The sequence below is a fragment of the Lathyrus oleraceus genome, chromosome 7 (genome assembly GCF_024323335.1).
Source record: "Lathyrus oleraceus cultivar Zhongwan6 chromosome 7, CAAS_Psat_ZW6_1.0, whole genome shotgun sequence".
In the NCBI taxonomy this organism is placed as follows: domain Eukaryota; kingdom Viridiplantae; phylum Streptophyta; class Magnoliopsida; order Fabales; family Fabaceae; genus Lathyrus; species Lathyrus oleraceus.
The window spans coordinates 270,681,038-270,697,505 of NC_066585.1; the positions used below are offsets into that span (position 1 = coordinate 270,681,038).

Consider the following 16,468-nt stretch of genomic DNA (forward strand, 5'->3'; position numbering starts at 1 on the left):
CAATATCCTCCACATTTCCACTTTTTCACTATTTCCTACTAGGGCAGATGCTACAGTTACTTCTCCTTCCTTTTCCAAAACATCAACTTCATCCTCTTGTCAAAAATTTATTTTTCCGATGAGAATTCTAATTTGACTAAGCATGGAATTTGAATCTTAAGTGGACTTTGGGCATCCTCTACAAGTCTCGTTGTGAAGCTTAAATCGTTGATAACAACATCTGTTTCTTCTAAGACTACCTTTATTTTTACTAACAAGCGTGCCGCATCCATTTTAATCTTCCACCTCCTCGCATCCAGACATAGAAACTCCCTCGATGGATTTAAAAATGTCTCACATCCAACCATAACATGATATATAATTAATTCACTTATTAAAAACTGGATCTTACTAATGAGTATCTTATAGACACTCTTTAAAGATTCCAAATAAAAAAATACTATATAAAAGAAATTGAAATTGACAATTTTAATTTTTAATATATTGAGTATATATATTTAAAAAAATTATATTATTTTAAGGTTAATGCTAACTTATGCCACAATGACACAAGTTAATGACTTATTTGTAAAAGTATTTTCTTGGAATGCATGCATTTAATTTTTTGAAACTTAAAATATTGTTTTATTCCACACAAATTTTTTAATTGTAGTATCCTTAACTTGTGTCTTAAGAGCACAAATTTACAATACCCTTATTTTAAATTATTTTAAAGAGTATTTCATTAAGACTAGTTAGCATTTCCATTAAATATTTTGGTCGGTACATAATAAAAATCTTAATCATAGTAAAAATAGTGTTTTCTCTTTTTAGTGGTAGAATTTATTTTGCACAAATACTAAAATTGAAAAAGCATAAAGTGGTAGCTCTTGTGAGACCCATGTCATAATGATAATCCACGTAGTCAAAATTGTAAGGCCAAAATTCTAGGTTGAAATTCCCACTAAAACGTGTCCAATCTTTCTTCAATTCAATTCAATTTCTCTCATTTTTCACACCATGCCTCTTCTTCTTGCCACTGATTACGTTACGTTTCTCGTAATCACACAATTCAGTTCAATACTCCACAATCCCAATTTCAATGTTGGTTTGTAAGATTATTCATATTCATTGTCATGACCCTATGTTCTTTCACTTCTCATCAATCCATCCATGATTCTTCAACAAGCTTCTCCCACTTTTCACTTCTCTCTTTGTCCCTGCAACAACAATGCTTTTCCTTCTAATTTTCCCCTTTCCAAAACCATGAAGAAACGCTTCATTTCAAATTATTACTCGTATCACAAATTCCGAAGAAAAAAATGGATTATTCACTCCTCTTCGATTCGCAAACAAGGTTCTACTAATTGGAACGCCAATTCCACTACACGGGGTGCTAAAAGTTTCGTACTTGATAATAGGGTTTCGAATGATGAACTTGAAGAAGGTAAGTTGCAAGATTCACAAGTTCAATTGGGTTCAAACTTCACTACTTTTCAAGAGGATCCGATTGTGGATAAGCTTAGAACTCAGTTGGGTGTGATTCACCCGATTCCGTCGCCTCCTATAAACGGAAACATTGCTGGTTTGTTTGTGTTTTTTTTCTTTGTTGGTGTTGTTTTTGATAAATTGTGGACTTTTAGGAAAAGGAGAAACAAAATTAGTAGTAGTGAAGATAGTTTTCGTGGTGTGTGGCCTCAAGTGCCTACTAGTTTTTCTTTGTTTTTGGAAAAGGATTTGCAGAGGAAAGAGTCGGTTGAATGGGTGAACATGGTTTTGGGGAAGTTGTGGAAGGTTTATAGAGGTGGACTTGAAAATTGGGTTATTGGGTTGCTTCAACCTGTTATTGATGATTTAGAGAAGCCTGATTATGTTGAAAGAGTTGAGATTAAGCAATTTTCATTAGGGGATGAACCTTTATCTGTTAGGAATGTTGAGCGCAGGACTTCTCGCCGTGTCAATGATTTACAGTATGTTTTTCTTCTCTCTTATGCTTTATTGTATTGTATTAATATTTCTTGACTTGATTGATTGCTATAAGTTATGTTTTTCTTCTTTGTTTATGTTATATGCTGAAAGAGATAATTTTTTCAATTGTCATTTTCAAGCTGAGGTTTTTTATTTTTATATATGCATGTGTTCTCATTGGAATAATACTCATTAAATTGTCATCCGGGTATGTTTCAGTTATTGTAATGAGAATTTTAAAATGATGATAAGGCAATGACATGGTATTTCATTTTTTGTGGCATGAGGCAAGGGAATAGACTCGCTTTTTTCCGTGTGGTGTGTTGTCGGTCGTCATATTGTAGCTTAAGTTAAATGTTTTGTTGGCTATCAGATATTGGAAAAAATTGATCTTTTAGCTTAGTATGCTCTTCATTTGAACTAGAATTGCTATTCTGGTAATGTTTTTGATCATATCTTTTTGTAGAAAGGATTAGTTCTGGATTTTGGATAGTAATTCTATTTTTGGATTTATATTCTTAGATCCAAGGCTATTGTGTTATTTATTCTTTATTATCATATGCTTAATATAAGCAATTTATTTTCCTTGGTGTTATCTAGGTACCAGATAGGCCTTAGGTATACTGGAGGTGCCCGCATGCTTTTAAGTCTTTCTCTTAAATTTGGCATTATTCCAATTGTTGTACCTGTTGGTGTTCGAGATTTTGACATTGACGGTGAACTTTGGGTAAAATTGCGACTAATACCAACAGAACCTTGGGTCGGTGCTGCTTCATGGGCTTTTGTTTCACTTCCAAAGATCAAATTTGAGCTGTCTCCATTCCGCTTGTTCAATTTAATGGGTATGCCATTTTTTTTGTAAATCTTAGAAATTATATTATTTATATTTACTTGGATCTGAGTGACTTTGTAGGAAAATCAATTAGAAACATAGCTTTTGTAGAAAATTGTAACAAAAACAAGATGTGCTGTGAATATCATCTGTGTCTGCTCGACAAAAATTGATAATCTACACTACACCATGGTCCAATGTGCTAGTTAACTACAAAAACAAGTGAATATTATCTTACTTCTTAAAGCTGTTTGACAAAGAAAGAATAGTATAACTGTATGAATGAGTTAGTTTAGTGCCAATTCCCTAAGCATCTTTTGACAATGGACTTGCACATGATACCTGGTGCTGATGAGAGTTATGTATTGGTTAGTATGGTTGTTGTAAAAGGTTATAAAGACTAGTTTGATACCCCTTCTTTACTTGCGAATTTGGAGTCTTAATGGCCAACTTAACAAATTAAACCATGTATCCTCCCTTTTCGCCGCCAACTTACATTGTGTCACAAATCAGCTCTCCCAAACACTTAGGTTGTTACTTGTTAGGTAAAGGCTCTTGATTAGTGTTGAACCGAAGTGTCTCCACACATAGGATTCTTTTAATGTTATGGACATTACACAGGCACAACTATGTTGCATTTACATTTATTTAGTTTTTATTTTAGAGTGATGGTGGCAATGATTATATTTGGGATCACTTGGTCATAGAAGCTTTTATACAATAATATGAAGAAACTACTCTCCCAAAAGCCTAACCTATTGGGTTGAGACTTGTTTTTTTTTTATATTTTGATATGCTGTATTTCACATCTGGTATTTTAATTTGATAATATAGTCTTTTTTAATTGTTGTTGATATGTCATAGGTAACATGTAATTTCCTTGCATTTCAAATACATATTTTTGAAGAATATCTAACATATTGTTGCTGACATTTTTTGTTTTTTTTCTTCTTTTGTGCATTGTTGGGCATGATCAGCAATTCCAGTTCTCTCAATGTAAGTTCCATTTATTTTTTTAGCTGTTATAACTTATAAGTTCATTGCAATTGATGCTTGTGAAGCAGAGTGTGTGTGTACACTTGTGTGAATGCATTTTTAAAGTGGTACTACTATCTATAAAGTATTATTAGAGCATGCATTTGATGCTAATTTTACTATTATAGAAAGTAACTGCACTTTGGAAACTTTTTTTACTCCAGATCAAATATTTATTTGATTAAAAGTCGATGGCGTTCAATTTTTTAAAATTTAGAAGTTGAGTTTTCCTTTGTTTCTCTTTAGTCCGCAGATTTCATGTTCTCTTCAGGCTTATGGATTTATTATCTCTAGATTTCATGTTCTCTTCATGTCATTAGTTGTAATGTAATTATTCTGGCCTTTCTGTTGTAGGTTTTTGACCAAACTTCTTACAGTAGATTTACCTAGACTATTTGTACGGCCAAACAAAATTGTTTTGGACTTCCAGAAGGGAAAAGCTGTTGGTCCTGTCATTGTTGGTCCCGTCGCTGATGGTGTTAAAGATGGAGAAATGCAAGAAGGAAACATGGATTCTGTTGGTGAACTATCCGTCACTCTTGTGGATGCTAGAAAGCTTCCTTATCTTTTTGGTAAATTCTATAGTCTTGTATTTTCTTTTAAGTAGATTTCTGCTTTTTTTTGGATTATTTGTACTCCATTGGGACTTTCTTTTCTATTTAATAGATTTTTTTTTGCAGTCTATTTTGTAATTTATGCTATGTGAAGATGGTTTTTGTTTTATCCCTTATTCAGTATCCACAAAAATTTAGTTACAGAATAATGTGAGTTATGCTGTATTGTCTACCTTACTCAATTTTTTTCTTCTGTTTTTTCAGGCAAGACAGATCCTTATGTTATTCTTAGCCTTGGAGATCAAATCATACGTAGCAAAAAGAACAGTCAAACTACTGTCATTGGCCCCCCTGGAATGCCAATTTGGAATCAGGTGTTGTTTTTGGATTTGTTGATTCATCTTTGTTTTTACTATTTCTATATTTTTCTTCGTATTAATATGTGCTAGCACTACAGGATTTCCATATGCTTGTTTCCAACCCTAAAAAGCAGAAGTTGAATATCCAAGTAAAGGACGCATTGGGATTTGCAGATTTGAGTATAGGTACAGGAGAGGTATGTATTATGCAATGCCTAAAGTATTCGGGTGATGTTTTATTCCTCATTTTCTCTACTTATTAGTTATGTACTTCATTCACAATCTACTGTGCATAGATAATACAATTAGTTTTTTTCTTTTTTGAACTTGCTGCTTAGCATCTTGTTTGTCATTTGTCAACTGTCCTCCTTCAACGGCAGGCTTTGTCGTATTGAGTTTCAATGTCGGCACTTGAATAAAAAGTGAATAAGGGATTTTATAGTTAATTTTGTATTTTCCGCATGTGCATGTTTTCTTATTTGAAAATGTTTTCAGGTTGATTTGGGATCTCTTCAAGACACAGTACCAACGGACATAATTGTGGTCTTACAAGGGGGTTGGGGTTTTAGAGGAAAGGGCTCATCTGGGGAGATATTGCTTAGGCTAACATATAAAGCCTATGTGGAAGACGAGGAAGATGACAAGACCGGGGAGGATTTGATTGATATAGATGCTTCAGATGACGAGTTGTCTGATACAGAAGAAGCAAATGTCACTGATCAAAAGGGTGTAAGAGATTCTATGTACCAAACAGATAAAGAATCATTTATGGATGTTTTGGCTGCAATCATTGTTAGCGAAGAATTTCAAGGCATAGTAACATCTGAAGCTGGGTTTACCAAAGGTTCGGAAAATGGCTCAAATACAGCATCTAAAGTATTAAAATCTCCTGTTGCCAATGCGGAATCAACTCCTTCTAGTTCTGATAAATCTGAAGGTTCTGGAGGTACCATACTTTTATAATCTCTAATATAACCTTGTCTAACATGGATATGTATTATGTGAATGTTTGTAAGATTCATAAAGCTTCTCGTATTCACGACGAAAATAAAAACTTTGAAATGCAGAGTCAGCCCTATTTTGGCTTGCTGTGATTACCGGCATGGCACTACTAATTGCTGTCAATATCAGTGGTTCAAGTATCTTCAATCCTTGAGACGGTCTTCGACAATCTTCACCTTGGTTCAGCTAAAGTAATTCTTAAGTCTTGTGCTCTTACTTCCATTGGATAGTTCAACTGCTTTATACTTCTTTTGTATGTTCTCCACAAAGTTAATTTTTTTTTTATCTTGCAGGTTGTGCAGAAGATTTTTAATCAGATCTTTCTTTTAGCTACTAGTATAGTTTAGTATATTCATGAGTACTGCTGTGGAGCAAAGCATCTACCGGCGGCGGGTGATTCATAGCTTCTTTTTGTGAGAGCTACAGATTTTAATTCAGCTTAAATATAAATTTATTGTTCGTATATATGCAAATACAACGATATTGTTTTTTACCAGGCAATAATAAAATAGCAGGTTTTTTAACCATTACATTTGTCTAGGACTTCTTTTATAACATTTCCTATACGTGAGAGCTACAAGTATTTAAAGATAAAAAAATACAAGACAGACAGGATCGTATCTAATCTCACGTCCATGCATTTCTTACACAGTTTAAAAACGATAGTTAAGAAACAACATGTAAGAAAGAGACTCCTCTATAATCAGACAACAATAAAACTAAAGAATGGTGAAGAGTTAAAAATTCTATTAAATCAAACTCGACATTGTGATCGATTTTTACAAGGTGATCTATACAATGATTTGTTTGATTCATAAGAAATAACACTTCAAATAAAAAAGAAGACAAATGAAGATTTTGAGTTTTCTGAGAGATGATCATATAAACCACAACAGAGAAACCTAAACTACTTATCATTCACAAACTGGACTAGTGGAGTTGGATTTCTTGAAAAAATTAGTAGGAGGCATCCATTTAACATTTATTATATGTTACCTTTGCAATGAATGAAGAAAAATATAACAAAATGTTGGTACCTCAAAGATTACTTAAAAAATGCTCATGATTTTGAGAAAAATTGTTGGTTTGTCACAACACATGAATTTAGAGACTTAATTAAACGGTGGTTACCTATTCATGGACCAAATTACTTATTCATTCAAAGTTTAATCAATTTTAAGTTTGAAAATATCAATCCAAACATGCATGAAGTGTATGGAGCTTTTTGTCTTTTCCTGTTTAAAGATCGAGTAAGAGATGATGAAAATGTCTATAACACATGAATAAAGATAGAGTGTATGCATTATTCCTACTTTTCTCAGCAAAAAAAACAAGATATTTACAGGTTGATATTTATATTTTGAATCTTTGATGAAGCTCTACTCTAAACGGTAGATAAATAATATACTAATAACGAAAATTTAGGATCCGTTTGAGTCAGTTTTGCTTTTCCCTTTTTAAAATATATTTTATAAAATTGTTTTGAAAAAGTATTTTTAAGAAGAGAACTATTAAAAAATTTATTTGATAACATGACTTTTCAAAACTGTTTTAAAAATGAGAAAGTAGAAATATTTGTTCGGTAAATTATTTTTAAAAATAGTTTTAGAAATGAGAAAATAAAAAATGATAATTCAATTTTTAAAAATTACTTTTTTAACTAATATACAAGTGTAAATTTTATTACTAAATAAAATCGAGATAGAAATTTCTTATGATTAAATATATGATTTAATTCCTTTTTAGAGTCAAGTTAATAACTTGTTCACACAAAAGTTATCAAAATTTTATAGCGTATATCAATATCTGAAGCATACATATGAAATCAAACTAACATAAGTATTTAGAAATAACCACTAAAATTCAAAGTTGCTTGTATGAAAATGTAACATAGAGATAATTAATTCACTTAATTGCTACGGTGTACCCACATCTCATCTCTAATATGATTTCTCTTCATTGTCATTTCAGCTGCACCTTCATTAGATAACCTTGTTAAGTTGTCGACATTGGAATTTGTTCCTTCTATGATAGGACCTTCTTGTATTCCCTCAAGTTCGATAGGATCCATTTCTTCCCATATCCTAAACAACTCGTCCGGTAAATTCCACTTGCGTATGTAATTGTGAATAGCACAACACGCAATAACTATGAGTCGTTGCCTAGAAGGCTTATAAGGAGGCATCAACTTTAAAATAGAAAATCTATTTTTCAGCACCCCAAAACAACGCTCAATTGTCATCCTTAGAGACGAGTGTCTATAGTTAAATAACTCTTCCGGACTTCTGGGTTGTCTACCTTGACCTCTATATTCTTGTGCGTGATACCTTTCACCCCTATAAGGGGGAAGAAAACCTCCAATACATGGATACCCAGAATCAACGAGATAAAAGGAATCTTCATCAAATAAAATATATATTAGTTCAACTTTGTTAATTTCATTGAACATAATTTTATGTTGATACCATGACTTACCTCTAGGTGGCCAAGGAAATTCAGCATTTTGATTTGTAATTGCATCCAAAAGAATCTTTGAATCATGTGCACTTCCTTCCCATCCCGAATATACATACGTAAACATCATGTTAAAATCATAAGCACACATGACATTTTGTGTGATTGTTGCCTTTCTATCTCTACATGAAATTTGTTTTTCTGCAGGAACCGATGCACTGATATGTGTACCGTCAATCGCACCTATGCAATTCTTTAAGACATAACCCAAATAATATGAATAAGTAAACCATAATCAAATTATGTTGAAATAAATATACAACTACAATAGAAGAATCTGAATTATGTGCATACCTTAAACCAAGGATAGTATTTTGAATTATTTTTAATTCTTTCAGGAAACTCTTTGGACTCTTGCTTTATTAGTTCCTTTCCAAATCGACAAACTGCCCTTAATACCTCCTTAAAATTGCATGATATTGTTTCAGTGGAATGTTGAAAGCGGATTGAAGCAACTCTATGACGAACATTATGACCAATTATGAATAAAAATGTAGCAACCTTCTCTTCAACAAGCACATCTCTTGAGTCACATAAGTAGTTCTTCTCCCTCAATTCATTACAGAAATTAATAAAACATTCTTTCTTCATTCGAAATAAATCAAAACAACTTGTTCCAGATCCATTTAATACTTCAGCAACAAACTCACGACCAGTCAACGAAGATGTCAACACCTTTGCTTTGTTAAAGTATTTCTGATGATAATTATAAATCATACTATTAAAGAGAAATTTTGCGAATTCATCATCACTTGCATCAGAAGTAGAATCATCACTTTCATCAATATCAATTCTGGTTAGAACCTGTCATACAATTTAATAACAAAACTTTAAGAATGGTACATTCAATAAAAAGGTTTTATAACATAACTATAAAATTCAAAATAATGCATAAAAACACAAACAATTGTCAGCAAACAGAACAAAGTACACAATCATAAAAATAATAAACAAAGTACTAAGAGAAGTATGTCTCATTACTATCACCATAAGTTTAAGACTTTATCCTTAAAGTCTAAGTACCCATCCACGTTTCCTCTCAACAGACATGGCGATGAACACTTCTCTCCAATCAGGATTCATAAACTTTTCCAAAACTTTTCCATATGCATCATGTGGAATGTCTTCCATCTCATCCAGAACAGTCACACACTTAGTAAGAGAGCAGTCTGATGTTACACGTGAAGTAGCCTCCACACTCCTATCCCTATACCTCTCAGCTTTTGCCAAAGATGCTTTAGCCCATGCCGAAAGTGCCTCTCCCATCATATGTGATGTAGACTCTTTCTTGGATCGTACTTGAACTTGTCTCTTTCCACTACGTGTGATGTGCTCAACTTCATGTAGATCATCGTCTGAACTATCACCATTAACACGTACATGACTCGCACTCCCATTGTTAAGGTATTGATTGTCAAGCTCATTTTCTTCATCTGTATTTGGAGGGTCTTGAGTAGATGAATGATGAAGTACTCCAGTTGCATTATTTTTGTTGAATATGATTTCCAACAACTTATAATGATCACACCCTTTCTTTTGAAATTGAGAAGCTTTATCATGTACCTAAAATCAATTGCAAATAGATTAAAAACTTTCAAAACATTATAACTATATTTAACAAACAGTAAATGCATTGTGATCAAATTGTTAAACAAACAATAAAATGTTTTATCACAGAGGAATTTAATGGTAAATTGACATAAAAGAGAGGAATCAACACAATTATATTGATTTTGGTATAACAAACAGAATCAAAGTGGTTCTGACGTGGATTATAGTGTATAAAAAAGTGATAAAAATGACATAATAAATGATAGGCTAGGAAGTTTGAGAAGCCTAGAATCTCCTAAGAATAACAATTATGCACAAGAACAACACATCTGCAGTAGGCAGCAAGCTAATAATAGGCAGCAAGTATTTTAAAGAAATTAAAACTTATTTCAAATTGGCCAAAATAACTTAACATGTGGTCTGCAGCACACCACACCATGGCCTGGAACCCTATATCTTGCTCATACCAAAACCTAAAGTTATCCCTGCAGTTCAGTTCACAATTATTACATGCGATATCCAACACCGGTCCAGGTACACACATGCTCAAAGCATCCACATCTTGCATCCAACATGAAGGTCCTATCGTAGAAAGAACAACATTGGAACTGTTTTAAAAATTCTGCATCAAACACCTACAACATGTGGTCTGCAGCACACCACACCATGGCCTGGAACCCTATATCTTGCTCATACCAAAACCTAAACCCGGATAATGTGATTCATATATAAATAAAGGACATTTTCCTTTCAAGTATCCCAAAAGCTTTGATGGGTATGTGCTGTTGTTTAGTTATGTAGGAGTACAAACTCAGGATGTCATCAATAGTTTGAACTTGTTTTCTATAGTTCTAGCATTGTATAGCCTATACAGTATAGGCTATGCATTGTTGTTTTTGCACTTATAAATCAATTTTGTACCTAACTTGTATTACAGGATTTGAATATGAACTTTTTTCAAGTTACTGGTAATGTGAAACAGAAAACTTTGGATATTAGGAAGCAAGCTCTGGTAATTCCACAGTTCCAAGCCAGGAGTAGTAAAAATATCAGAAAGCCATTCGATGAAGAGGTACTAGAGGATAGGATCAGATTTGTTACAGAGAGATAATTGATTGTGTGAATATTGGATGATCAAGGTTATAAATGGTATTGTAAAAACCCCGTTCCAATCATGACAGGACCATCGTAGTCTCTCCTCTTCACATCCACCGTCGCCATCATAGCCTTCACAATCATATTCCAAAGCAGATATCCTCTCATAGTCATGATCATTTCCAGAAATCGATTTGTAGTCCGGCACATCAATTACACTCATAATTGCGTGCTACTACCTTAGAGGATCGTAGTATCACTGAATATTTATCGCTAATGAAACATTTTGTTTTTTCTCTAGCCTTAGTTGGAGATCCTATTCCACCTTAGCAACACATTGATGTCATTCTCGAAAATCTTCCACAAGACTATGGATTAAGCTCTACTAATTGTGCATGATATGCGCCTCTCAAAGTTCAACAAGAAGGTGCAACTTGACGTAGCCTCCATCAATCTTACACAGCCTAAACCACAAATTGATATGCTCTCCTTCCATGATGCTTATCATTGCTTCTACCTCTGATGAATCAACTGTACCTTTTCAAAACACCTGCTCATGCTCCTGCTATCAGACCTAACTATTTTTTTCAATCACTCAACTAACCAATAACCTAATACTAACTTACAATCCAATTAAAATCTAACTTTAGTTTAAAGCTTCAGTTGACATTATAGTCCATCACTAACTACTAATAGCATAACACAAATTCACTAATAATTTTCTCATTACTACTAATCAACATAGCAGTGACTGATTTCACAAATTCATATAACAATCCATAACTAACAATCCTAACCGTTTAACTTACCTCCTAACTTCTAACTGATTCAAGCGTTAACACTTACTAACAGTCTAGTTAAAAACCTAACAAACTAAACTAACTTTTACTATTTGTTTCAAACTAACAATCCACAACTACTTTCAAAGCACTGACAACCTACACTACTAACTTCTTCTAATCCATAGTAGTTCAGTTTAAACATAACATCAATTAACTAATTCTAACAGTTCAATATAACTAACATATCTAGTCCCTAACTGGTTTTTCCAATTTCCTTTCCCTATAACAGTTCAATCAATCTTCAAACAAACTATTAACATCACCAACTGTCAGAATTTTAATTCACTAACAGCAAACTAACAGAGTTAATACTCTAACCAAATTTGTTCATGAGACTAATTCACACAAACGACTGACCTAACTGAATTTCCCTAGCTTCCCATTTCAGTTAGCTCCAATTCATATATATACATTACATCGCCATCTGCAATCAGGGGAACCATTCACTCTGCAAATTCATTATGAGATCATTCTCTCTCTGCACTCACTTTATCATCATTTTAATCAACAATTTCAAGCTCCTGCTCATGCTCATTATCAAGGCCCTTAAGGTTTTTCACAAGCCAATCAAGACTATTTTTCTCAAGGAAGTGCTCCTCTTCGTGGTTATCCACCTCATTGTAATTATCTTTTCACTCCTATCCGGGCTACAGATAATTTCTGTCAATGCAGGAGGAATGATGTCACTTTCTATTGACAATCTTGGAGCCCTATGGATGTGGGGAAACTGTCCTAATCAAAGCAAAGACGGTATATTCTCAATAGTAAGCAATTTCACTCCAACGCCGATTGGGGATTTTCATGGTCACGTTGTAGTAAAAGTTGCTTGTGGGAATGAACACATTATAGCACTAGAGTAATATAATGCATCATGCCGTATGTAAGATATGTATATTATGAAAATCACTAGAGTAAAATTATAAGCAACATACCTTAAGATAATTTCTCCAGACCTCTTCACTTGCAGTAACTGTGTTTGTTTCTGCGTTCCACCCAAATCCGGTATTTTGCAAGAGTGAATAGAACTCACGATACATGGCCCGCAACCTATACATTTTTGCCTTTAGTTGTCCGGCTTTAAATGATCGATTAGTTATGGAACTCAACTTAGTAGTCATTGAGGTCCATGTTCTATTATGAAACACACCATTTGGCATATTTCCTTTTGTAACTTCATCAACCATAATGTCAATGAAAGCTTTAGTTACAAAATCAGGCCAAAGTTTTGAGTCACTAATGTCAACATTAGTTGCCATCTATCATAAAAATAAGCAACTTAGGAAATCTAAAATAAAATCACACATAGTCATTCGCAAGAATAAAAAACATAAACATATTTTATTGCCTCAAGTCCAATGAAAACTATTTCTCAACAAATGAATTATTCAAAAATTTGAAGAACATACAAGATTATCATGGCATAGAAACTGAGAGTTTGTTACCTGTGCACCAATGGCAGGTGCCCCAATAGAAGTAGGTGCAATCGAGGAAGAGGCAGGCCTGGTCGAGGAGGAGTCTGGCGCAGCAAAATACGGACGATAGCTATTATTCTTCATGCTTTTTCAAAATCTCAAACCTGTTTAGAACTAATTAATACAAAAATTTCCTTACAACCAAGAATTGCTATGATAGTAGAATGATAGTAGCATTGAACAAAATTGTTTTATTCTACTGTAAAACAACATCCTAAAATATAATTTCCTTACAACTAATCAAAACAAAAAAGTAACAAGTGTTCAATACTCTTAAAAAACAAATAGCCTCATGCCTATCTTACTGAGGCAAAAATTGAGTTATACTCTAAGCTCATTTGAGTTTAGCGATATAAAATCCACTTTATTGGCTTCACTCATAGTTGTCAAATTAATTATTCATTAAAAGTTTAATCAATTTTAAGTTTGGAAATATCAATCCAAACATGCATGAAGTGTATGGAGCTTTTTGTCTTTTCCTGTTTAAAGATCGAGTAAGAGATGATGAAATGTCTATAACTCATGAATAAAGATAGAGTGTATGCATTATTCCTACTTTTCTCAGCAAAAAAAACAAGATATTTACAAGTTGATATTTATATTTTGAATCTTTGATGAAGCTCTACTCTAAACAGTAGATAAATAATACACTAATAACGAAAATCTAATCTTTCATCTCAAGTTCTTCCTAAGACATGCTAGAGATATTATACAAGTGTCCTTCTATATCAGGAATAAAGCCTTTCTCCAACATTTCCAATCTTACTATATCATATGTATTACGGTTTGGATTCAAACCCTTTTCCAACATCTCATTAAGAAGATTATTTGCAGCCTCTAGCTTGTCAATTTTACAATACCCTTTAATCAAAACATTATAAGTAACAACATTCGGCTGCTTTCGTTCTTTCTCCATTCTCGCCCTCACGTTCAACGCTGCCTTAAGATTCCCCTCCATACAATAACCATCCATCAAAGTATTATATGTCACATGATTAGGTTTCAAACCAAGGTTGAACATTTCATTAAGTAACTTTTCTGCATTTCTTGGTTTGCCGATTTTGCACGATCCATCTATCAAGATGTTGTATGTCACAACGTCGCCTTTTAAACCATTGTTCTCCATTTCATTTAGAAGCTCCTTTGCAGCCCGTAAATCCCGTTTTCTGCACAGGCCTCCAATTAAGCAGTTATAAGTTGAAACATTCGGCAAAATCTCTTCGTCTAGCATTGAACTACGCAGTGCAAACCCTTCCTCCATCATCCCTTCCTTACAGTATGCATCAATCATAGTATTGAATGTTATAGCATTGGGAACCAACTCTTGCTCGGTTATATCATCAAAAACCTTTTTTGCTTCCTTCATCATCTTCTTCTTACAAAACCCATTTATAAGAGCATTATAAGTTACAATATTTGGCTTCAAACCCAAACCAACCATCTTATCCCACAGATCAACCGCCTCTTCTAGCTTACTGTTATTACATAAACCGTTTATCAGCGAGTTATAAGTAACTGTATTAGGTTTCAATCCCTGCTTTTGCATCTCTTCAAAAGCCTTCTCTGCAGACAATACATTCTCATCCTTATAAAACCCATCAATAAGAGTATTAAAAGTAACTTCATTCGGACAAATTTTCTCAGCAACCATTTCCTTCATAATAGCTTCAGCTTTGTACATTTTTCCAGCACCGCCCCTCTTGCAATAACCATCAACGAGAGTATTATAAGTAACCACATTCGGCAAAACTCCCCACGCCTTCATATCTACAAAAAACATCCTCCGCCTTGTTCAACTTACCACCTCTACAAAGACCATTAACGAAAACATTAAACGTGTTCAAGTTTGGTCGAATTTTTCTCTTTATCATCTCCTTATACACATACTCCACATCACCAATTCTATTCTCCTTCACCAAAGCACTCAACAACGGATTACACGAAGTCAGCGATAATTTAAATCCATAATCTTGAGCTCGCTTAAACCCTTCATAAGCAGAATGCATCTCTAAATTTCTAACATACGCTAACACCAACATATCGATTATCAGAACCGTAGCACTGGATTGACGACTGCCTAACAAAAGGGAGTGAAAAACAGAAGAAACAGTATGTTTCCTGTTTTTAACAAAGCTGTCCAGAAAAGACCTAACTTTAGAGTACCTTTTCGAATTCGCTAGAGAATGTAAAAGTTTGGCAGTTGGTTCAAGATCATATGAAAATCTGAACTCTTTCTGAGACCAATTAAAGAACCTAAAAACAAGGTCTGAATCGATACCGGAATTAAGTAATTGATCTAGAAATGTTGCAGATTTGGTTACTCTTAGATGAGATTTGAGCTCTGACCAGTGCTGTTTACTCAACAGCTCCGAAATTGTTGATATGCAGAATGAGTTGGAGATTGGACCTGTAAGCAGAAATTAGAGAAATACTTTATCAAAAAAACAACACATTAACAACGATTCAGTAGATTAACATTTAAGAATGAAATCTGTGTCACCTTGAATACATTGAGAAAGTTTGTGAGTAGTCATTGCTCCTGGTGTTTTTTCCTTGAATCGCGGCGTGATTCAATCGGTGGTGCGGGGCTTTTTGCGGCGGCGGCGTGATTCAATCGCGGCGTGAATTCACTTAAACAGAAAGAAATATGCCACATGTAAAACTCAATCATGAAACATACTAGAAAATGGGAAACCACAGTTGGAGGATATGAGCTTCAAAGATGCATAATTTCACGATTTTGAAGAACAAGCGACGATGAAACATTACGATTTTGAAGAATAGACGATGAAGAAACATTAAGATGATGATGAAACATTAAGACGATGAATCAATTTTTCGAGAGAAAGACGCAGAAAGAAAGACACAACCGTTGAGAGGTGTGAGATGCTGAGATGAGAGCAAAGAAAACCATATCTTGCTATCTTGAAAAGAATAAATGATATCTTACTTTTTTTTTTAAATAAGGGCATTAAAGTAAATTTATCATTTTTTAATTAATCTAAACAATGAAGCATACATTTATATCATTTCATCCCATTTCAATTTCATCAATCCCAATATATATATATATATATTTTTTTTTTTGTTTTGTTTTGTTTTGTTTTTGATTGAATTGATGAAATCAGATGAAGCCAAGTAAATGAGATAAAATAAAATTATATTCTATTGTTTGAATTATTTTAAATCGGATGGAGCGGAGCGAAATAAAGTGGTATGAATTCCATTATATTTCATCAGTCACCACCATATTCTTTCCTTTTCA

General features: G+C 33.5%; 2 protein-coding genes and 1 pseudogene across 4 annotated transcripts; 1 reads left to right on the forward strand and 2 right to left on the reverse strand.

The window, feature by feature from the left end:
• Window positions 1-898: 898 nt before the first annotated feature.
• Window positions 899-6,259, forward strand: LOC127102418 (synaptotagmin-2). Its single transcript, XM_051039787.1, has 9 exons — window positions 899-1,949; window positions 2,548-2,789; window positions 3,757-3,775; window positions 4,169-4,386; window positions 4,633-4,742; window positions 4,826-4,924; window positions 5,223-5,673; window positions 5,795-5,920; window positions 6,023-6,259. The coding sequence occupies exons 1-8, from the start codon at window positions 1,153-1,155 to the stop codon at window positions 5,881-5,883; spliced, it is 2,025 nt and encodes a 674-aa protein (XP_050895744.1). The 5' UTR covers window positions 899-1,152; the 3' UTR covers window positions 5,884-5,920; window positions 6,023-6,259.
• Window positions 6,260-7,547: 1,288 nt separating this feature from the next.
• On the reverse strand, window positions 7,548-15,600 carry LOC127102420 (uncharacterized). 3 transcript variants are annotated; one of them, XM_051039788.1, is made up of 6 exons: window positions 15,482-15,600; window positions 13,174-13,317; window positions 12,664-12,778; window positions 8,538-9,806; window positions 8,205-8,436; window positions 7,548-8,126 (listed from the first exon to the last, which is right to left on the reverse strand). In XM_051039788.1, the coding sequence occupies exons 4-6, from the start codon at window positions 8,958-8,960 to the stop codon at window positions 7,639-7,641; spliced, it is 1,143 nt and encodes a 380-aa protein (XP_050895745.1). In that variant the 5' UTR covers window positions 8,961-9,806; window positions 12,664-12,778; window positions 13,174-13,317; window positions 15,482-15,600; the 3' UTR covers window positions 7,548-7,638. The 3 variants fall into 3 exon arrangements, with proteins under 3 accessions (XP_050895745.1, XP_050895748.1, XP_050895747.1); XM_051039791.1 differs by lacking the exon at window positions 15,482-15,600 and adding an exon at window positions 15,367-15,457 and having other exon boundaries at window positions 13,174-13,307; XM_051039790.1 differs by lacking the exons at window positions 13,174-13,317; window positions 15,482-15,600 and having other exon boundaries at window positions 12,664-13,150.
• Window positions 13,727-16,133, reverse strand: LOC127102419 (pentatricopeptide repeat-containing protein At1g09820-like; annotated as a pseudogene).
• Window positions 16,134-16,468: the final 335 nt, after the last annotated feature.